Source organism: Lynx canadensis, chromosome E2 (assembly GCF_007474595.2).
Source record: "Lynx canadensis isolate LIC74 chromosome E2, mLynCan4.pri.v2, whole genome shotgun sequence".
NCBI classification, from domain to species: domain Eukaryota; kingdom Metazoa; phylum Chordata; class Mammalia; order Carnivora; family Felidae; genus Lynx; species Lynx canadensis.
The window spans coordinates 6,318,721-6,342,330 of record NC_044317.1 but is presented as its reverse complement, the minus strand read 5'-3'; the positions used below and the strand labels follow the sequence as shown (position 1 = coordinate 6,342,330).

The following is a 23,610-nucleotide window of genomic DNA, read 5'->3' as shown; positions in this document are numbered from 1 at the left end:
TAAATAAATACGCCTTAAGGAAAACACTGTGACTTTGTACAAGAGAATCTCCCTAGATTCTCCTAATTTTACAATTAACACTCTAAAACCCTGTGTATTTTCTTTCTTGGGGCCAGTGAAAACTCAGGGCCCCACGGAAAAGAAGCAAAATATGTCAATATGTTGGAAAAAAATCTCTAGGATACACAAGCCAGCTGTTGGTTTGGAAAGTGGTGTCCCCTCAGTGCCAATGACTTCTTTGTCCAAACAGAGCTTACCAGGGTATATTTACGGGTTAATGATTTTCATAATAATTAAAATAAAAAGTTGATGATTGCTTTTGACCCATACAAGCCAATTTCTTACAGTTCAACCTAACACATTACCATATTCTAAGTTAATGGCTGTTTTTTTCAAGTTAGTATTTGGATTAAAGTTCCAATACTGAATTAGACTAAAATAATTAATTGAAAGCATAAGAGACAAGAAAAAGTATATGAAAACTTAATTTATTAGAGAATAATTTTTTTTTATTAAGTAAAAGCTTTAAACAAAAACCAATAATTCCACAAACCAACAATGACCCGGTAGCATGCAAGTACTGTAGGCTGGAGAGGCATGTTTGCTCTTGATGAATCTATATACAATAAACCCTCATTATGTTTGATTCCAGAATGTATGTATACATTGGCTTGGCATGATTCATAATTTAAAGTAAAATAGAAACATAAGGGCAACTTAAACACTGGTTTAATTTATATGTGCCAATTCAAGGTCAGTGACGAGAGCTCCATTAAAAAAAAAATCTTACGTCAAAAAGTCTTTAGGAAGCAGCCACATCCCTATGTACATTTGAAACTCAAAGGCTAAAAATCCATTCTTGATGAACACCATGAAACAAAGGATGTATAACATCCACCACGTATCTGTTTCAAAAATGGAATGTTTCCAAAATTATCCACCTCTTTACATGTAAACATCACAGTTTGAGTAACTACAGAGAAGCCATCAGAATGAGTCCCACAATACACTAACCCTCACGAGGCACCCCTGAGCTCTGTCTTAAAGCATCCACTTCAATCCTGGGGCTTTAAGAACATCTTCTTTGCTTTAACTGTTGGTTTTACGTGTCCATTTTCATCTTCTTCATAGTTGACCCGGTCTCTTTTTTTGGCAAACTTTTTTCCAATTGTCCCCACCAAGGTCTCATATCTGTTAAGACGGTATGCAGCACAAGTTTAATTAAATCCAAAAACAAATAAGATAGGAATCAAGTCTTATCAAGAATATCAAACTAAATATTCAGTGAATTATAACAAATATTCAATGATTATAAAAAAAAAATCAAAGCTGTGATCAAAATAAACGGATTTAAAATTTATAAACTTTTCTGTGGATGATTAAATTCTTCACTGTGTTTTGTTTTTGCACTATCCTGAATAAACTGAGATGTATATTTTAAAATATGTATCAGAAGCAGTACCGGTCATGAGCCCTCAACTACCAGTGTGTGTGACAGGCATGAACCTGCCTGAGTCCAATTTAGAGAAAGGAGAAAGTCATCTTCCTGCTGGGGCACTCCAAGGAAGACGGTGGGGAAGAAGAGAACCCACGTGAGAGACAAAGAATGCCGGGCCCAGATTATAATGTGGTTCCAAGGTGACCGTTACCTTCTAGCCATTTCTTCATCTGATACATCGAGCTCCACTGTTTCACCTTCAACTTCCTCTGTTTTGTTCTTGGAGTTCATCTGAAGCATTAATTTCTGAAAAATGCAACAGCACTATCAGGGCTGGAACAGGCTTATTAAAGAAACTGGTATCAATTATATTTGAAGGTAGAGAAACAGAAGTCACAGAATCTACAGGAGTCACCAAAATTTATAGGGAATTCTCTGTAATACTTTACTCCACAATGTGCTAACAGAAGTCGGCTCTGAATGAAGAAAATAGTAAGACAAAAAGTGCCACTAGATTAGACTTCCTGCTAATAAGTTTAAATTGTATTTTAGATCATAAATCTTTTTTTTTTTTTTTTTTTTTGAAAGAGAGTGTGCACATGAGTGGTAGAGTAGGGTAGAAGGAGACAGAGAGAATCTTAAGCAGGCTCCATGCTCGGTCTGGACGAAGCCTGATGTGGGGCTCAATCCCAGGACCCCGGGATCGTGCCCTGAGCTGAAATCAAGAGTCGGATGCTTAACTGACTGAGCCACCCAGGTGCCCCTTGATCGTAAATCTTATTAGTTCCTTATATCTAAAGCAGGCACACTGCCAACATGTTCTAGTGAGTAGGGGAAAGAAAAAAGCAAACTTTCAAATTTCCTCCAAATGGGAATGAATGGAAGAATACTACACTCAAGAGTAATACTAAATGCAATCTTTAAAAAAATTTTTTTAAGCTTATTAATTTACTTAGAGAGAGAGAGAGAGAGAGAGAGAGAGAGACAGCGAGCATTCCAAGAAGGCCCCATGCTGTCAGCACAGGGATGGATGCAGGCCTCAAACTCATGAACCATGAGAGTTTCAGCCCTGAGCTGAAACTAAGAGCCAGATGCTTAACCGACTGAGCCATCCAGGTGCCCTTAAATGCAATTTTTGGAGGGCGGGGGGGCGGGCAGCACATTACTGGATGGAAGAACTGGGAGGCTGGCTCTGATATCCCCGGAAGGACCAGCTTCACTCTGGAACAAGAGGGTGAATAATACATTCTACATGATGTCCACGTGCCACGGATCTCTCCTCCATTCTTTTTCTCACATTAACCTTTTCTTGATAGTTACCCCCTGAGAAACTTTTTTTTTTTTTTTTTTTTTTTTAATGTACAATACCTTCTTTACAACAAAGGCAGGACAAGGAAGGGACAGCAGAAGAGAAACCAGATTCAGGTGCTTTTCCAACATTTATAGGACTGAAAAGAAAATACTTCTGGGAACAGAAGCTCTGTGAGGGCACAGACTTTGGTTCTCTGCTGCACTCCAATGCCTCAAGAAGGCTGATGAACCACAGGTACAGAATAAATATTTACCGAATAAATGAACTCCATGCTAGGTGCCAGTAAAGACACATGCAACATTAAAAATGTGTTCTAAGTACATCCTGCTTATAATGAAGTAAGTGCTCTCAAGTTGGTACCTTTTCATAACCAGCTGTATACCTAAATTTTCTCATGTTTCATAACAGCTCAGATCTGTAAGCCAAACAGTTCAAAACATTTTCCCAGAGAGAATGTATTCTGTGTTTCAGAGTACCAGTCCTGAAAGCCATTTTCTAATAGGCTCCCACATCAGAACCCAAGGGCCAGGCCAACTTCTTTTCTCACTGTACAAGACATACTGTGGAGGGCTTGCCTACCCCCAGCCCCAGTCCCTGGGCATCGAACACTCATAATCTTTGCTTCCCCCGCCTCCCCCTTTACCCCACTGCCCTCTTTCTCTTCCTCTAAATCTTTAAGCAGGCCAAGGCAAGGAAATTACATATTAAAAACAAACACTTTTAGTGTTGATTTTGTGTAAGGTAAATATAACATCTTAATTATCATGCATCCTCAAAAAACGGAAAAAAAAGAAAACCTACAATCTTTGAATAAAGATTTAGCTAATCTGGCGATTAGCGTGGTGAACTCTGGTTCTCTTCAGGCATCCTTATAGAGTGGTTTTCAACCAGGGGTAGTTTTGTTCACCAAGGGACCTTTGCAATGTCTGGATACATTTTTGGTTGTCACAAGTGGGCCATGTGTGTGCACATGCACACTACTGATATCTAGTGGGGAGAGGCCAGGGATGCTGCTAAACATCTCAAAATACACAGATAGCTACAAAGAATCATCTGGCTCCAGATGTCAGTGGTGGCAGGGCTGAGAATCCCTGGCTTCACGTGATAGTCATCAAACTAAAAATTTACATCATAAACCTCCATTTGGTTGGCCAAGTACCTAATACGATGGCTTCTGGTACATGTGCCAGAATGCTAATAAATATTTGTTAAATGAATGTCTGTGCTTCTCTACAAAACTGAGGCATGGAAATTCAAATCAACAGCTCATAAGGTGAATATTTACTTTTCAAACAAACTTTCCAAAGGATTCATTTAAAACTCTATTTACAAGCTCAGATTAAAACCTGTCCATTAAAAAGTCAAATTACTCGATTCTTAAGTAACGTTTTCCATTAGAAAAGATATGTTTCTAGATGCAAGAAAACAATTTTTCATAATAGCATCGCATGAATAAAACCTGGACGTTCTTGTAAAAGCCCGGAGTTGAGATTCTAACACTCATGGAAGCGCTGTCAGGGAGCGCGTGCTGCTGTATTAAATTATCTACTCAACTCCACCACAACGTGAGGCAGCAACACTGCAATTTCTTTAAATAGCTACAGCGGTATTTCAAGACTTGTTATTTTCTATATAATGAGAAGAAATGCTACCCGGTGGGAAAAAAGCTAAACCCAATTATTAGCAGAAAGAATTCAATTGGAAAATTTTAAAATGGGAAGCAATTATATTTAATACCTCAACCTCAGGATTAAATCCTCTGAATGACATTCTTCCATAGAGAAGGTCTTCACATAACAAGAAGCTCTGCTCTTCTATTATGAAACACCTAAGCAGGAAAATAAGCCTGTGTTAATGGCATGTCTTCTTATAACAAAGCACAGCAAATAAAAGTCAGGATTTCAAATGAAAAATCGATCTTCCGGTTCTTAGCAGAATCAAGTAAAAGTAAGTTAAGACTTCTATTTTTTTAAAAATTTTTTTTAACATTTTTATGTATTTATTATTGAGAGACAGGGAGAGACATAGCGTGAACAGGGGAGGGGCAGAGAGAGAGGGAGACACAGAATCCTACACAGGCTCCAGGCTCTGAGCTGTCAGCACAAAGCCCGACACGGGGCTTGAACCCACAAACCGCGAGATCATGACCTGAGCCGAAGTTGGACGCTTAACCGACTGAGCCGCCCAGGCACCCCAGTAAGGTAAGACTTCTAAAGTAGGGGTAGAAATAAAAACTGATGACCTTGGCCAGCAAAGCCATTAGAAGACAAGAGCTGGAGGCTGCAGGCACAGCCTTGCCTAAACACATTTAATTGGCATAAATACCTACACAACATAGAGACCTAGACTATTTATGATAAACCTGAATTTTCCGGGGGCACCTGGGTGGCTCAGCCGGTTGAGTGTCCAACTTCAGCCCAGGTCATGATCTCGCGGTCTGTGAGTTCAAGCCCCGTGTCGGGCTCTGTGCTGACAGCTCGGAGCCCAGAGCCTGTTTCAGATTCTGTGTCTCCCTCTCTCTCTGACCCTCTCCTGTTCATGCTCTGTATCTCTCTGTCTCAAAAATAAATAAACATTAAAAAAAAAAAAACACCCTGAATTTTCCAAATCTGAAGCAGTTTCCTTGATGTTTACATCCCCAACCCCACCAACTTCTTACTAAGTTCTGATTAAATACCCTGAAATCAGAGTCCCGGCCAGCTTTAAGAGAGCGTATTAGCTGGAGCTCTTAGCTATAAACAACAATGACTGACTTGAGCAGAGAAGGAATTTATTGAAAGGATACCAGGTATCTCACAGAATCTCTGGGATAGCTGGATGAGCAGGAATGGAAAATAGGCAGAAATAAAGGTAGCTAAGTCGTCAACCCCCAACTGAAACATGGTAAAATCTATCCTGGTAAAAATGCTGCTGCACCTCAGGGGGCTAATCTCTGGACAGCAGAGGGCACTGGGCGGCAACTTGTGTTGCCCTGGAAGGAGGATGCAGATGTGTTTCAGACTCCAAAAGGGCTTCCTCTGAGTCACCAGTTTATCACCCCAGTCCCAGGTAAGCATATCTGACTACAGCCTGAAACCATAAAGGGATCAACCATAAAGAACACTGGGAAAGTAAATACCTGGCCATTTTGGCTTCTTTGGCAGAAAGCAGGCCCTCCTTGTCAAGATTCACTCACTTAGCTAACACCTATTAAGCCAAACTGTGTGCCAGGCAGTGTTCTAGAAGCTGGGGGGACAGCCATGAGTAAGTCTCTGCTCTCAAGGAGGTCACATTCGAGAGTGGTGCCAGATGATAAAGATTTATATTATACAGTGGAAAAAGATGAAGGTTATTTCACTCCTGTCCTTAAGAGAGCAGCTGGTATCAAACTAGTCCTCCGACTTTAGCCAACGATAAAATAGGACTAAGTAGGAAATGAACAAGTCAAAGCACAGCGCTGTGATGCTTGAGAGAAAAAAACCAGATGAAGTAAGTTTTCTGACTAAAGGCAATGAATGCCCACCTTCTGACTGAAGGCAACATCTAGACTGTGGAGTGGGAGTGGGAGCCCAAACTAAGCCCGGTCTTACTGAAAGCAAAAGGGAAATTGAAGTTTGGGGATGAAGTATATGGGTCAAGAGACCAGAGATGGGGAGATATATAGAGGAATTCTGGGATCCTTTATGCAAAATTTTGCATATTTGTTTCCCTTGAATGTTTGGCCAAATACTAGACTGTACACATGCAGGTCAAGTCCAACAGGGTCAGGGGAAAAAAACAATTTCCAGGAGAAGAATTACCTGGTACATTAGTTTCCTAGGACTGCTATAAGAAATTACCACAAAATGGATGGGCTAAAGAAACAAGAAATTTATGCTCTCAATTCTGGAAGTCTGCAATCAGCCTCACTGGACCAAAATCAATGTGTTGGCAGAGCCATCCATGCTCCCTCCAGAGGCTGCAGAGAATTCATTCCTTGCTTCTCCAGCTTTCTTTTGACAGCCAGCAGTCTGTGGCTTGTGATCACTGTAACCTCTGCCTTCTCTTCTGTCTCCCTTTTATAAAGATACACGTGATTGCATTTAGGGCCCACCCAGAAAATCCAGGATAACCTCCCCATCTAGAGATCTTTAACTTAATCACACCAATAAAGTCAACTTTGCCATATAAGCTAACATAGGTTCCAGGGACGAGGACGTGAATTTTATTTGGCGGGCCATTTTCTAGCTTACCATCCCTGAGAAAGAAAATTTACCCTAAAATTGTATGTTGAACAAATACAAGATTTGCACAAAGGAGGGAAATGTTTCAGTTGTGTCTATCTAGAGTGGGGGGACCAAGGTGAATATCCTGTGACATCGAAAAGAAAGGTCACCCTTCAGGAGTAGGACTCATCTAGCAAGACAGTCAAGGCCATAAAACCTACTCTAACAAAAACAGGGACCAAGCTGATTGGAATGTAAATCAATTGCCTAATGGAACAAATTCAACACTTTATTAAGGAAGGCAACAAATTCCAGGTACTCAACAATGTAATACATAATGTGAGGCCACAGTAAAAAGTTGCTAAACATGTAAAGAAGTAGGAAAATGTGACCCATAAACAGGAGAAAAACAAATAGAAAAAAAGGGATGATGGAATTAGTACAAAAAGGACTTTAAAAACAGTTATATTAAGTATGTTCAAGGATTTAAAGGAACACAGAAATGTAATGAAGACACAAATAAGGAACGTGAATATGGAAATTATGAAAACTTATCAAACAGAAATTTTACAACAGAAAATACAGTATCTGATGTGAAAAATCAGAATTGTCCTCTATCTATTAAAGAAACTAAATTCATTATTATGAGAGAAAACTCCAGATCCAGATGGCTTCACTGGTGAATTTTATCAAAAATTTAAGGAAGAAACAATACCAATTTTACTCAAACTAAGAAATGAGAAGAGAAGGAAGGGACACTTCCAAACTCATGTTATGGCCCAAACTACAGGCATTGTAAGAAACCTACAGTGGAATATCCTTTACGAATATGAATGCAGAAATCATTATTAAAATATTAGCAAATTGAAAGAACTATATATACAAAACATGAATACCAAGGGGTGATTTGTTTCAGAAACATAAGGTTGTTGTGAAACTGAAATCTCAAGATAATTCCCATGTTAACAGAGGAAAGAAGAAAACCCATATGATCAACTCATTAAAAATCATTCGACAAAATACAACATCATTTACAAAAGTCTTCAGGAAACTAGGAAGAGAAAGGAAAATCTCTCATGCTGGTAAAGGACATTTAGGAAAACATACAGCATTTTATATACTTAACAGTAAAATAGTTAATACTTTCTCCCTAAGATCAGAAACAATGCAAGGATGTCCATTCTTATCATTGTACTGGAGATGCTAGCCAACAACAAAGGAAGAAAAGGAAATAAAAGTTTTAATTTTCTTCTCTGTAGATGACAACTGCATATGGAGATAATCGCAAGAAATCTACACAAAACCACTAGAGTTGGTGAATCAATTTAGCACAGTACAGAATACAAGGTCTATATACAACATTTCTACGTACGTAAATACAACAAACAATTTTGGGAAAAAGGCTATTTGCAATAGGAATTAAAAATATGAAATACATAGGGATATATTTAAGGATATATACACAAAACCTCTCCACTCCAAACTACTAGCAATTACTGACAGGTATTAAATAATAGCTAAATAAATGGGTATATCATGTGTATGGACTGAAGAACACAATTTTGTTAAGATACCAATTTTCCTCAGATTGATTTACAGAATCAATGCAATGCCAATCAAAATCCTATTTTTTGGAGGAGGAAGGGAATCACGGAAAGAAATTAGTAAGCTGATTCTAATATTTATATGAGAATACAAAGGATGTAGACTAGCCAAAACAATCTTGAAAATAATAAAAGAAAACTTGCGCTATCTGATTTTAAGACTTCGAGACTGCAAGATTCAAGATTGCAATCCATAGTAATCAAGCCGATAGGACAGAAAAACTTATGGTGCAAAAGAATTGAGTCCAGAAAAAGACCCATACTAATACAGCATATTGCTTTTGACCACAGCATCAAAACAATGAGTAAAGAAAAATATTTTCTTTAAATAAATGGTACTGGGACCATTGATTTTCTATAGAAAAACAAAACAAAACAAAAACAGACCTTGATTTCTACCTCACACCACACAAAATCACACACACATAAAAATCAAAGACAGATCATACATAAAAATGTAAAAGCTAAAATTACAAACATTCTACAAGCAAACATAGAAACTATATTTGCAAACTTGGTACAGGCAAAGATTCACTAGACAGGACCCAGAAAGAACTAACTATAAAAGGCAAAAAAATGAATGAAACAAAACAAAAGCTACTGTTCATCAAAGACAACATTAATAAATAGGCCAGCCCACAAACTGGGAGAAAATATTCCCAATATATACATCTGTTAAAGGATCTGTATTCAAAATATAAAGAACTCCTATCTCTACAGAAGTATGTAAGTTTTACCTAAAAAACAAAACGGAATATGGGGCGCCTGGGTGGCGCAGTCGGTTAAGCGTCCGACTTCAGCCAGGTCACGATCTCGCGGTCCGTGAGTTCGAGCCCCGCGTCGGGCTCTGGGCTGATGGCTCAGAGCCTGGAGCCTGTTTCCGATTCTGTGTCTCCCTCTCTCTCTGCTCCTCCCCCATTCATGCTCTGTCTCTCTCTGTCCCAAAAATAAATAAACGTTGAAAAAAAAAAAAATTAAAAAAAAAAACAAAACGGAATAAAACCCTACATAATGATATGCATGCTGAAGTGTTCAGAGAAAATGTCTGCAACTTACTCTGAAATACACTAAAAATAAAATGGATTGACAGATGTATAGAGGGATGGATAAATATGTAATAGAAGATAGTAGAAAAAAATGTAACTATTTCATTTTTAAAAATGGGCAAAAGAACTGAATAGGGACTTCACAAAGGGAGATATAGAAATGGCCAATAAGCACATAAGAGTTCTTTAACATCAGTCACCAGGAAAATGCAAATTAAAAAGCATAATGAGACACCACTAGAATGACAGAATAGGTAAAAAGAAAAAGATAACCTCAAATGTTGGAAGGACTGGAAAAATCAGAACTCTTACACTTCTTTAGTTAAAGTGTAAAATGGTGCAATCACTGTGGAACACGGTCTGAGAGTTTCTCATAAAGTTAAATATATATGCCAACCTTACAACCCAACAATTCCACCTTTACCGAAGACAAATTTTAAGCAGAAAGAGCTGGGGGTCCCCAGAAAAAGAAAGACAAAATCACAGCTTTCGTGATACCAGAGAAGTCATTCTAGGCCCCCAGCTATTTTGGGTGATCAATGCCCTACTTGCTCAAGCACACTTCTAGCAGAACTTCCTAGGAGGTGTCAGAATTACAAAGAAATGCGAAATTCTCAGTAAAGATTTTAAAGGAACAAAGAGAAACCAAAAACACACTCTACCAGGCCAGGAAATAGCCTAACCAGAGACAACAAACCACTTGTAAAACTCCCTGTGCTGTTTCAAAAGTAAGAAAGGCCCAGTATCAGGAGCCCAAGACCACCCATCCAGTTTATACTAGCTGTGGGAGCATGCCCATTGGTCCCTTCCCCTCTCCCGACAGTTCCCTTGGCCTCGGAGCACAAGCTTCATTCACATAACATAGGATGCATGTACAGGCATGTTTTCTAAGCACGCCTGCACTGCCTCATGTCTGCCTTTACATGCAATGACAAAGTTCCCCTTTCTGAATATTCATCCTAACCCTAAGTAAAAGAAACCCACTTGCCCCTACTTGGGAGAGTCATGGCTTTGGAAGTCATTCCCTGTGATCTCCTTATTTGCTGCAAATAAAGTTTGCTTTGTGGACAACTCCATCTCGTGTAGTCCTTATCTGTAACTCAGCAAGGAGCGAACTCACGTTAGTTGTAGTTTTGTCATTTGGCTACAAAATGAAAATAGGACTCTATGCCAAGTTTGGAAGGCAATGAAGAAGAAAATGTGAAGACAGCTGGGGAAGAGCAGCTAGATAAAGGTCCTGAGAAGGCAGTGTTAAGTGACCTGTCTGAGCAACAGGGAGGAGGCCTCCGTGAGGGAGAAGGAGTGACAGAAGGGAATGCTGGTAGGAAGTCAGTATTATTTTCACAGTGACAGTAAGATGTTGTTTTCTTCACTGTGTTGACCCTTACACAGACGGTGCAAAAGCAATTATGAGTAAAAGTTCACCTTAGCATGAATTAAAGTCGTGATACCATACTACACTAGTAGTCATTGCATTATTCACTGTTGGTTTTCAAAGCCTTTAAAAAGGGAAAGAAGCCAATAAGAATGTTCTTGATAAAACAGTAAAAAATTTATTTTCATTAATCTCAGTCTTCAACAATATTCTGCATACAAAATAGTAAATATATATATATTATATATACATATATGTATATATAATACATAATATATATTTGTATATATATATATGTCACTTCAAAGGAACAACTGACAATACTTGTTGCCAGTAACAAAATTCAAGCTTTCAGGCAAAAATTAGAATTTTGAATAGCTTGTGTATGGCATCTTGGGTTTGATAGCTTCTCAATACTTAAAAGATTTTTCTGATGAAACCGATGGTAATATTAATGAATGTTTTTTGAAATCATACAATGAAATGAGTTAACATTTAGAAAATCTATACAACTCACCGAACTAGTTTCCAAACGAGAAATGCATGATGTTATGAAATCATGCATGGATAAAAGGTCTATTCAAAATGTAAGGTAGACTAATGATTATGAAAAATTTATTGATGCTTTGAGACTCCATGCTGCAGTTAACTGTAAAGAAACTATTTATTGGGTTTTGGAGTAGCGTCGAAGAATTACCTGGAAAAGCTATTATAATACTCCTCTCTTTTCAATTACATCATCTGTGTGAGGGTGGATTTTCTTTTATATCCCTCAACCAAACCAACAGACTACAACAGGTTGAATGCGAGGGTTAAGAGAAATCACCCAGAGAATCCACACATCTTCTATTATGCCAGACACTGAAAGATTTGCAAAAATGTAAAACAGTGCCATTCTTCTCACTAATTTTTTTTTATCTTGGAAAACAGTTATGTTTTCATGAAAAATATGTTATTTGTGCTAACATGTTAATGAGGCTACCTGTAGAGTGAGCATTTAAAAAATTTCATTTTAATTTCTTACACAGTAAATATCGACATGAAATAAACTACACAAATGGAATCTCTTCAGGGGTTCCAAATAATTTTACAAAATGTCAATGGTCCTTGAGCCCAAAACTTTGAGAACCTCTGTTCTTTGGGTTCCTCTCTACCTGGCTCTCTAGTCCAGCCAGCACCTCACCTCCTTCAGCACCTCCCATTCCCTGAGACAGCCTAAATTCAGGCACACATTCTCCTGAATTTTTGTTCAGCCTTTTCCACAAATGTGAGATTCCTTCTCAATTGCCTAATCTTGGTCCTTGGGCAGTGCAGCAGATAAAACCTCATCCATCTCCCAAATCAATTACCCCCCTCAGGAAAGCATCATAACTACTATCACTTCAGACAAAAGAAAGAAGCAGGGGCCAGGAATGGATTCACAGCAGGACCACTGCTCCCTCAGAGGGCCTTTCCCAGGGGTTTCCATTAACACAACAGCTTTAATATAAAAAGGGACACAGATGTTATCTACAAGATAGTTTCAATAATTAGGAAAATTAATAGAGTTAGCAAAAAATTAAATATTCTAAAACTTAACTATAAGCATTCTGTATTTTAATATCCTAATTTTTATTAATGAGGACCCATAATTTTATTTTATTATTTTTTTTAACGTTTATTTACTTTTGAGACAGAGAGAGACAGAGCATGAATGGGGGAGGATCAGAGAGAGGGAGACACAGAATCTGAAACAGGCTCCAGGCTCTGAGCGGTCAGCACAGAGCCTGACGCGGGGCTCGAACTCACGGACTGCGAGATCATGACCTGAGCCAAAGTCAGCCGCTTAACCGACTGAGCCACCCAGGCGCCCCTATAATTTTAGAGTCAAAACACATCCAGGATATTACTGATTTCATCTATTTTTATAGATGAGAAAGTACTCGAAAAAACTCAGACTTGCCCTAAATCCACAAATAACATGCATGGCAAAGCAGGGGAAAAACACCCGGTAGGGTAACAATTCTCTATGGGTCTCTCCTGTGAATGAGGCGTTAATTGACCTTTTGCTCTGGAACATCTTTTCAGGGATGTGTGTATAGTGAGCTGCTTTGAAAGGCAGAGCTACTGTCTTCCTTCACAGCAAAGTGCAGACTTGCTTAATGTCCAGTATAATAATGTCTCTCTTGGGGCCGAGGGTAAGTTGGCTTGCATTGTATTCCAGTATCAAAGATAACAGGAGTCCTAAGTTCAGGACTTCTCAGCTGTGATGCAAAACTACTGTGGGTACCACAAACAGGTGGGCCTCACCACATCATCCCCCACGGGATCTGGGGAGCAAGCAGGAAATGACACAAAACAGATACCCACACTGTGTGTTGTGCTGTGAGTAATGAAGTCCTTGCGTCTGACCCAAGAGTCTTGTACCTTCCACCAGCATCCGTGAAACTGTGGCAAACTAACCTGTTAGTTTACAGTATGATCTCAGCTCTCACGGTTCCTAACATTCATTAGGCCACAATATGCAAGCACAAGAAGCATGGTAGCCAAATGCATACTTTTAAAGCAACATCCTGTGGCAAAAAAGCAATTAAACTGGCTATTCTCTGCACTGGGGCACATCCTTTGGAGAAAATCAATATGGCAAAAATACAGTGAAATCTCTGATCTGGTAAATTCTTCTAGGAATTTATACCAAGCATCTCCTATCAGGTTCCCTGGAAACAGACTCTGAGACAGAGTTGTGTGCAGAAGTATTACTGGACGGTGCTGTTTGGGAGATGCCCCTCTATGGAAATAAGGACGGCAGGAGAAGGTGACCAGCGATGTGGTTACACTAAGGCCTCAGCCCTTACGAACAGCTCTGGACTTCGGAAGGTCCTGTGGTTGTTCTAAGTTGAAGCAAAGCAACCAGATCCTCAATCCGCTACACAGTTTAGGCATTGGCCTGGGGTATCCCCTAAGGGGAGATGTGGACTGAATAGCCCTAAATGTCATCACTGAATTGTAGCGATATGGCTGACATTACAAATGGCATCCTCTAGACTTCTAGAGAAAAGTCCCCAATTCCACAGATAGCAGGGACCCTCTGGAATAATTCAGATGATACTACCACCACCGAAGGATTCGCAAACACAAAAGAGCAAGAAGGAATGGGCGGATTCCATAACAATCAAGTATAAGGAAATACATGTGCCACCAGAGTTTACTGTGCTTTATAGGACTGACCTGCTGTGGTGAGTGCATCACATATATTATCTATTTACTTCTCATAAGGTATGATACTGTTATCACACCCAATATACAAAGGACATAAGATGAGTTAAGTAACTTGCCCGAGGTCACAAGTAAGAAAGTGGCAGAGCTGGGCATCAAACACAGGTCTGCCCCTTTGCAGAGTCCATGTGCTTAATTAACCAATCCATTCCACTGGCTCCCTATTTGGGATAAAAATACACATCCTGAGGACATACATCCATTTTCCTCTCCACATGTATTTCTCATTATCTTCCCCTACTCCATATCTTGGGAGGCTGATATGAATGTTATAAATGGAAGTGGTCCCTTTGCAGTCTGGAACCAGGCTTCCTTCCTGTGGGACTACCTCAGACTGGCTGTGCCGTCTTATGAGGGTAGCAGCTCTTGTAAGATGCACTCACCACATGCCCTGTCCTCCGATTCAGTAACGACTCCCTCCCCTTGATCCTCTGGGCCTGGAGTGGAAATTATTCCCATCACAAAAGCTATGATGAATGCACTGTCCCTGGTGGCTTCCCTGTGTCCTGCCCATACCTGTTACACTCTCCTCAAATTACCCAATTTGACAGTGTCATCTTTTCCTGACAACAACTTGACCCAATACACGCATCTATACACAAAACAGGTGCTGAATGATGGCAGAAGCTTATTATTTACCATTGGGGTCTGACTCTTCGTATCCCCTGCAAAATACTTATGTTGAAATCTTAACTCCCAAGATGATATTAGGAGGTGAGGCCTTTCAGAAGTGGCCGGAGTCATGAGGGTGGGGCCCTCATAAATGGGATTAGCACCTTACAAAGGAGACTCCACAGAAACCCCTAGCCCCTTTCACCAGGTGAGGACTTGGTGAGAAGGCACTAGCTATGAACCAAAGAAATGGCCATCACCAAAATATGACCACATCTTGATTATGGATTTCCAGCATCCAGAACTGTGAGAAATAACATTTCTATTATTTATAAGCTACCCAGTCTATGGTATTTTGTTACAATAGCTTGAGAGGATGGAGACATTTACCTCCTAGGAAAGGAACCTAAAGGTCATTTTTCTGGGAATAATATGCTGGGGGGATGGGGGGGGGAAGAATACTGAAAACAGGATAGAAACCATCCTGCCTTTCAATAAAAGTAAGTAACAAAATATCTGGAATACTTTGTGTAAGTTTAGTCAAGGTATAAAATTAAATTACAGCTTCTTACCAGTAATGGTCCCTTCCTATGCCACCCTGCCCCCAAATCTGCACAGCCTCTGGCATTATCTTCCCCTCCTTCACTGCCATATTGCTTCCTCTGAGAAGCAGTGGAAAGAAGCAAACAGAGAAGCAAGCAGAAAAACAAAGTACCTTCCTTCCATATCTCCTGGGGGGGGACATGCTTTCTGTCTTTAAAGGACACCTAGCCTTCCAGAAAAGATCCAGAGAAGGTCAGCCAAATGAACAAGGGACTTTTAACATGTTAAAAATGAAAAAAATTATTAGGTAAAGAAAATAAAAACTTAAATTGCCTGAATCAGCAACATCTTCAGTCATCGGACAAAGTTTAAATAAAACTACTGTCCCATAGAGCTAACTAAGGTTAAAAAAAAAAAGCAACGAGAAGAAATGAGAGTTTTAAGAAGAATTTAGATAAAAATCAATGCATGATATGAATCTATCACTCCTTCATTGAAAGTTATTTATCAAGCACCAACCAGGAGGAACAATCTAGCATGTTATCCCAGCATTAGCCATGACCAGCTGATGGACTCTGGGCAAGCTATTCTCTCTTAAGCTTCAGATGCCTCAGCTATAAAAGGGATGGAATCAGAGTAGCCAGCTCCTAAGTCGGCTCTGAGGATTAAATAATTAAGAGATACAAAGTGCTTAGCTCAATTCCTGATACATGCTAGAGACTCAATAAATGTTAGCTAAGATGACTGGTATTAACAGCAGTAAAAATTAAAAAAAATAAAAGAAACAAACCTACAACTCTTGAATTGCTTTTAAGAAGCTCAGCCTGATGAAGAACTCTATTACTCACACAGAACTGGAGAGCCTTAAAGTACACACCTTCAAACTTAATCTTCAAACTTAATATGACAGGGAGCACACCAGAGTCTTATAAAGGCCCCCCAGTTATTATCAGACATAAGCGGGTTAGATTCATCTATTCAATATAGAAAAAGAATGATGTTATAAATGAGGGCCAGTAAAAATGTATAAATCCAAGTAGAACTTATACAGATTTAATAATTTTAGAAAACTATTTGCAAAGCTTACTCAAGAAACCGAACAGGTATTATTTTACAGGCTTTGTGTCACTGGAATGAACATGTCATATTTGCAGGGATTTCCCTCTGAATGCCCAAAGCATCACTGATATAATTTCTACTAAACCTACTCCTTTTCTTTAAGCTCTGGCAAATCCAAGTACCAGTGCTCTTCACTAATGATTTTCTTTTCTTCCTCTTCTAGTTGTCTCTTGGTCTCTGAGTCCAGTCCCCTTTGCATGAACTGTCAAAACAAAACAAAATCAGTGTCAGCAACTGGTTTTCCCAAGTTAGAGTGGAGGAAAACACAGATAACTTTATTCTTCCACATGCTTTCCCTCGTTTCTCCAAGAATCCCATCTCAGGGGTGAGGGTGGAGGCGGTGTGACCAAAGTAGCTTAGCTCTGCCCTAGACGGCATCACACCAGACTAGCAGGGAGCTGACTAGAGCACACAAAAAAGTATGTGGACTTCCTACAGAAGACTTCAGAAAGATCTTTACCACACTTTAGTTTGTCTAATGTAGTAAAACGAGCAATAAAAAACTGTATTCAATCAGTGCCCCTAAATATTTCAGTTTTGCATAGTGGCCAGTGGGGAAAGGCTAAGACAAAAGACAGATCATGACAGGCAGGTGGAGACAGAAAGTGAGAGGGGCCAAAAGAAGGTGAGAGACTCAGTACTTTCTGAATCTCTCACCGACTCACGGAGCCCATTGGTCTTCATACCTGCTGATCTTAGTGTGGAATGGCCTTTCTCATGCTCCTCCACCTGGCCAACTCCTGGCCCTTCTGGTATACGAAAAACTACTCCATCCCTGTGAAATTATCTCTGATACCTGTAAGCAAAATCGGGATTTCTCTCCCAGATGCTTCCTATGACACCCTCAAATAGTCTCACCACATTTTAATTCCTTGAGCATCTGCCTCTTCTGGAGACCTTGAGGGCAGGGACTTTGTCTAGATTGTCTCCTTCCTCACTTTTACCATGATGAATGATGCATAGTAGGGGCTCTGTAAACACAGACCAAAGCAAAGCTGTATCTGTGAGCCTGCTCTTCACGTATCTCTATCCTCTGAAAGGCTGCTCATCTCTACGGCTGCTCTTTATGCTAAGATGTGCAAAAGTACAATTCAAAATGGGGCAGTAGAGAAACCCACAGTCCAGCTGCTGGTCTCTTCCCACAACAACTACATTTCCTCAGGGGAACCAGTGAACACACTAAGAGGTTGATCACAGCAAACCAATAATTAGCTCTTGTCCAAGCTCTATATTACTTTTCCCTTCATTCCAACCTTCCCCCAAACATAAGCATTTTTAGGTATAAGGGCTTTGCCAATGAATGCTAAATGAAATGACGAAACTTGAAAAACATTTACAAATAAAATACAGTGATAACATCCAGTTCTGCTGAGGACGTAGTGAGGCTGAATCACTCATACTATTGCTGGTGAGAATATGAAATGGTACAGCCTCTGTGGAAAACAGCTTCACAGTTTTGTACCAAACTAAACGTGCACTTACCATATGACCCAGCAATTGCCCTCTTGGGCATTTTATCTCAGAGAAATGAAAACTTATGTTCACTCAAAACCTTATACAGGTATATTCACAGCAGCTCTACTTGTTAATAGCCAAGAACTGAAAACAACCAAAATATTCTTCAACAGGTGAATGGTTAAGTCCTAAGGTACTTCCAATGCATGCAATACTACTCAGTAATAAAAAAGGAAGGAACTATTGATATACTCAACAACTTAGATGGATCTCAAGCGAATAATACTGAGTGAAAAAAGCGAATCCCAAAAGGTTACATCTTGTATGATTCCATTTACATAACATTTTTGAAATAACATAAGTAGAGAAATGGAGAACAGACTCATGGTTGCCAGAGCTTAGGGAAAGAAGAGACTGGGTTGGCTACAAAGGGACAGCTTCAGGGAATCTCATGGTAATGCAACAGTTTTGTATCTTGAATGTGGAAGTAATTACATAAATCTGCTCGTGATAAACTGTATGGAAATCTCTCTCTCTCTCTCTCTCTCTCTCTCTCTCTCTCTCTCTCTCACACACACACACACACACACACGGAAAACAGTAAAATGAAATAGACTCTATGGAATGTACCACTGTCAATTTCCTGGCTTTGTACCATACTCTAGCGATATAAGACAGGGAACAGAAGAGTACAAAGGCTCTCCCTATACATTTTTTGCAACTTCCTGTGAATCCATCATTATTTTATTTACTTCTTTATTTAAAAAAAATTTTTAACGTAAATTTTTGAGAGAGAGACACACAGAGTGCAAGCAGGGGAGGAGCAGAGAGAAAGGGAGACACAGAATCTGAAACAGGCTCTAGGCTCTGAGCTGTCAGCACAGAGCCTGATGCGGGGCTTGAACCCACAAACTGTGAGAGCATGACCTGAGCCGAAGTTGGACGCTCAACTGACTGAGCCAGCCAGGTGCCCCTTTCATAATTTTAAATAAATGTAAAAGAAATGCTTGGACTCTAAAGTGTTTTGTAGTCTTCCTTTCTCCTTTTACCTGTGTCTATAGCCTCACCACAGGAAAGAACTGGCAGTTTCTGGAATACATATTCTGTACTTCCCAGTCCTTCTGTCTCTGCTACTCAACATCATGTTTCCATTTTCTACTCAGCAAAATATCAACTTGTAAAGGCCCAGAGCACATGTCCTTTGAGTCTTCCCTGACTGTGTTTGGCCAAGCTCTTCACCGACTTGTTCCCATAAAAGAGTACCTTTCCCTATGTCTAAAAGCCTTATAAACACTAGCTTATTGTTCATTTTGCTTCGTCTGTGTCTCCCAAAAGACTGAGATTCTGAATAGCAGACCATGTCTCTTATTATAACTAGGACTCTGGCTGCCCTTGGTACTCAGGAAGAGTTCAATAAAGGTTCTCTGAATGTAAGTCTGGACTTGCTTTATTTCTTCAGACTCTCTTTCCTGGGTGGTTCTCTTTAAACCCAGATGCCTCATTTCATCTTATATTCTTGGTAATACAACTCACCAATCCTGCCCAACTGCTTTTTTATCTCCTATTTTTAGTCAAGTAGTATTTATGGCATACAAAATAGCTATCTATATATGTGTGCTCTGTGCACATGGCAAGGCTAGAACACCCTGTGAATATAAAATCAAGCAACTCGATTTAGGTAGCAATCCAATTCTCCTGACTCCACAGCATCTAAGAACACTCTATAAAGCTTAGTGATTTGGCTTTACGCACAACAGAGGACCTAGAGCTGGTACCACAAACTATAGTCCTTAGGCTGGATGTCTGGTGGTGTAAATAAAGTTTTATTGGGACAAAGATACGCTCATTTGGTTCTGAGTTACAATGGCAGAGGTGGGTAGTTACAATAGTGAGTGGCCCAGAAGCCTAAAGTATTTTTCATCCGTCCCTTTACAGAAGTAGTTCAGCAACTCCTGTCTTAAGAGTCCAATAGAGCTAAAATGACACTGAGAACTGCCAACTATATCCTTCACTTTCTACTTCCCCCATCATCTCCAGCTCCTAACAGCTGACCAAGTCAGAGGATTTCAAGTACACCTGAAAACAACTGTATTAGTATTAAATCCTCAACTCTTTTATTCTTGCTCTATACTTTGCTCTGGCTGAACAGCTACACTGGATACAGCAACCTAATGCAGCTGCTCCATTCATTCTCGTAGGAATGGATGTGCATTATACTCCACTCTGTGCATAGTATCTCCTGCTGTCCTGCCAAAAAGCTCTTTCTCATCAATGATTGAAGCTGATAACTCAACTAGAAGATATGTGTAACCTTCTCCCCCCTCTTCTTTGCTTCCAATGTCCTGTTGAGTGTTTCCCAACCACTAGGGTAGGGGTTGATACTTTTTTAAGGTAACTTCTTCCTTCCTAACTCTTGAGTCGGATCTTTGGTCAAAGTCTTACTCAGCGTATCTTCATTTGATGTACCTGCTTTGCCAATCCACTCCACTGCTCTGATTATAAACGAGAAGTCAAAGAAGACTCTGTTGGGTAAAAATTCAAAATTTGCTAATATGTATGAAAAAAGAACTTCAGAAATTATAAATGATATGACTTACCCTCCACCCTCACTCATCCTATCCATCCCTAGTCATACCCTAGCTCAACCCCATTCGAATCTGGCACATGCGACACTTACTCTTCAATCTTTCGAAACGTTATTTATGCCTTGCTTCCTTTTTTCTGGAAATTACTCTTTAAGCATGATATCTAACACTGCGCAGTAGGGTTCAGAGACAAGCAGTATGCAATAGTAGTTATGAGCAGGGGATGTGGAGCCAGACTGCCTGGGTTTGGTCCCGTCTATACTACTTATTAGCTGTGTAACCTTAGGCAAGTTACTTCTCTTTTTCAGTGCTTCAGCTATAATAGAGGAAAAATAACTAAACCTACTTCACAGAATTATTATGTGGATTTCATGGGTTGATACATGCACTTAGAACAGTTGTCTGAACACAGAGCAGAAAGTATAAATCTTTGTTATTATTCAAGTTTGAAGGCCTGGTTGTTTCCCGTTTTAGTTCCTGTATTCATTTTATCTACACTTGTCTCTTTTTTTCTTTTTCCTCTCTTCCACTTTGAAATCATGCTTTTAAAAAATTTTTTTTTAATGTTTATTTATTTTTGACACAGAGAGAGAGAGAGACACAGAGCATGAATGGGGGAGGGGCAGAGAGAGAGGGAGACACAGAATCTGAAACAGGCTCCAGGCTCTGAGCTGTCAGCACAGAGCCCCACGCCGGACTCAAACTCACAGACGACGAGATCATGACCTGAGCTGAAGTCAGACTCTCAACCGACTGAGCCACTCAGGCGCCCCTAAAATCATTTGATTGTTAAACTGATTCAATTTCGAATCTAAAATCAATTTCGCTTAAAGCTGACATTCACCTCAACTGTTATAATTCTCTCCATTCCCGCTGCCATGGCAACCAGATCATCAGAGCTTCTTGTTTGGTCTTTCCGACTGCAATTTTGTCCCTTGTCAGGTCTTTCTTTCACCAATGTAGTCTCTACAGGGCAGTTAAGGTAACTTTGAAAAGTAAGAAGCACAGCTAAGATGCCGCTCCCCCCGCTCAAAAGCTTCCTCATCATGTTCACAAGATAAAGGGAAAAAATCCTCCATCTGGCCTAAAATTCTTCACATGTTGTGGCCACTGGCTACTTTTCCAGGCCCACATTTTGCTACTTGTCTTCCAAGCACATTGAGTTATTTTTAGTTCTTGGAAACCTCAACAGATGTTGTGGTCTTTGCGTCTCAGACTTCTGAAGTCGCTTTCCCCTCGGTTTGTGCTGCCATGCCCCACCCTCCCACCGACCCTTCAGTCTCTACCTAAGGGCCCGTTCCTGCCCAAGCGCAAGTAAGTTCCCAGGACTCCCGGGGCTCTGAGCATCACCTCAGTTAGTGCTGCGCCACCCTGCTTGCTTACGTGTCTGTCCTATCTGTCCGCGCGCTTTATGAGGGAAGCCGCGGGATTTATAACCTAGCTCCCCGTGCCTAAGGCAGAGCCAGCGCTAAGTGAATGAATGAACGTCCGAACTGGAGGCCCTCCGTGGTCTCCCCAGTGGCCCCGCGCGCCCGCCACCTCGGCCCCGGCCGGGTCGCCAATCCCAGGTACCCCTGTCGCCCGGCCCGCCTCCCCGGCGTCCCCCCACCTTCATGCGCAGCAGGTTCTTGGACAACTTCGTCTTGCGCTCCGCCGCCATGTTGGCTCCTGCTCCGGGCCGCGGGCCACCTCCAGCCCCCGCCGCGCACGCGCACTGCTGCGTGTGTCGCGGCGTCGTCTTACGCAGCTCGCGTCGTCCCGCCCCGTGGTTCCGCCCCGTTTCTCGCGCTCCGGCGCGTCCCCGGAATCTCCGCGCGTCGCCTCAGGGAGCGCTCGCCTCATGGAGGAGCTCGGGGTAAGGACGCGGCTAGCGGTGCCGGGGTGAGAGGGACTTGACACGGGGAAGGAGACGTCTGAGGGCCTGGAGGAGGTCCTAGCGCCGGCCGCTGCGGTTTCAGCCGGGCCCTCCGGAGCGGCCCGCGGCGGCCGGTGGCCGAATATCGCCGCTCCTCACGGACTCCGTCCTGCCGCGCGTCGCCGACTCAGTCGGGCCGGCGAGACCTTTGAGACGCTTGCCCCACCGTCCCGGCTGGACCGAGTCTATCACGTATACCACTTCCTCCCACGTTCACGGTCACCCCGTGCGGCGGCTGGGTAAACTGAGGCACGGGGAGGCCGCTCAGCTGGCCCAGAGTCGGAGGGAGGGAGGGAGGCAGGCGTGTGCAGACCCCGCCCCCCACATCCGGCTTCGGCAACGCGTGGGAAACTGCGCGGGTGTGCGCGTCTTCGAACCCGAACGAGCCTTCTGTGGAAGCGCCGGGCGTGAAAGCGAAGGCGCGAGGACAGGGCGGCCACCTGTCTTAAAGGATTGGAGAGACGGTGGCCTCGGCGCTGCGTGGCCCGCCCGGGGCGAGCCCCACACCGTTCGCAGGTTCCGCGCGCTGGAACACACCCGGCCTGACAATACCATTTCGGCGGGCAGCCCGCGCGACGCCGGGTCCTCCGCGCTGGGTGCTTTACTTGCGCGACTTCACCTAATCCTCCCGAAGAAAATGTCGTCGTCGCGTCGGTAGGGAACGTGAGGCCCGGAGACGTTCAGGGACTTAACCAGAGTTCACACAGCCAGGAAGTGTTAGAGCCGAGATTCTGGAAACTGGGGGAAAAGATGCCCCCCTCCCCCTCCCCCCGCAGGTTTTCTCAGCGGGGTCGGCAAAGCCATCCTAACATGGTAAGTGGTTACAGAAACTCATCCGTGACGAAGTGCGCGACTCTGGGCTACAGCCGTGGATGAAGACACAAGACCTCCCTTCCCTAGAGCCGCCCTGAGGGGGTGTGCCGCGGAAGGAAGAAAAGGACGATGTGATGGCGTGACTTTGAGGGTTACTGTAGGTCAAGTGGCCCAGGATGGCTCTCGTCAGATGATAGTGCTATAAGGATTAAAAGTTGAGGAAAACCTGTTCCGTGAAGAGTTGGAGATAGAGTGTTCTAAGAGGAGACCACAACTGTAAAGGTCCTGAAGTGAGAACAAGACAGGAGTTGTCGTAATTTACCCGGTGGAAACAGCAGAGGTAATCATGTTACG

At 41.7% G+C, this 23,610-nt stretch overlaps 1 protein-coding gene across 4 annotated transcripts; it reads right to left on the bottom strand.

The window, feature by feature from the left end:
- Positions 1-472: 472 nt before the first annotated feature.
- Positions 473-22,250, bottom strand: MPHOSPH6 (M-phase phosphoprotein 6). Of its 4 annotated transcripts, XM_030298974.1 has the most exons (7): positions 22,138-22,205; positions 21,373-21,494; positions 17,347-17,459; positions 16,578-16,690; positions 4,488-4,578; positions 1,650-1,744; positions 473-1,191 (listed from the first exon to the last, which is right to left on the bottom strand). In XM_030298974.1, the coding sequence occupies exons 4-7, from the start codon at positions 16,685-16,687 to the stop codon at positions 1,056-1,058; spliced, it is 432 nt and encodes a 143-aa protein (XP_030154834.1). In that variant the 5' UTR covers positions 16,688-16,690; positions 17,347-17,459; positions 21,373-21,494; positions 22,138-22,205; the 3' UTR covers positions 473-1,055. The 4 variants fall into 4 exon arrangements, with proteins under 4 accessions (XP_030154834.1, XP_030154837.1, XP_030154833.1 ...); XM_030298977.1 differs by lacking the exon at positions 21,373-21,494 and having other exon boundaries at positions 22,138-22,213; XM_030298973.2 differs by lacking the exons at positions 17,347-17,459; positions 21,373-21,494 and having other exon boundaries at positions 22,138-22,250.
- Positions 22,251-23,610: the final 1,360 nt, after the last annotated feature.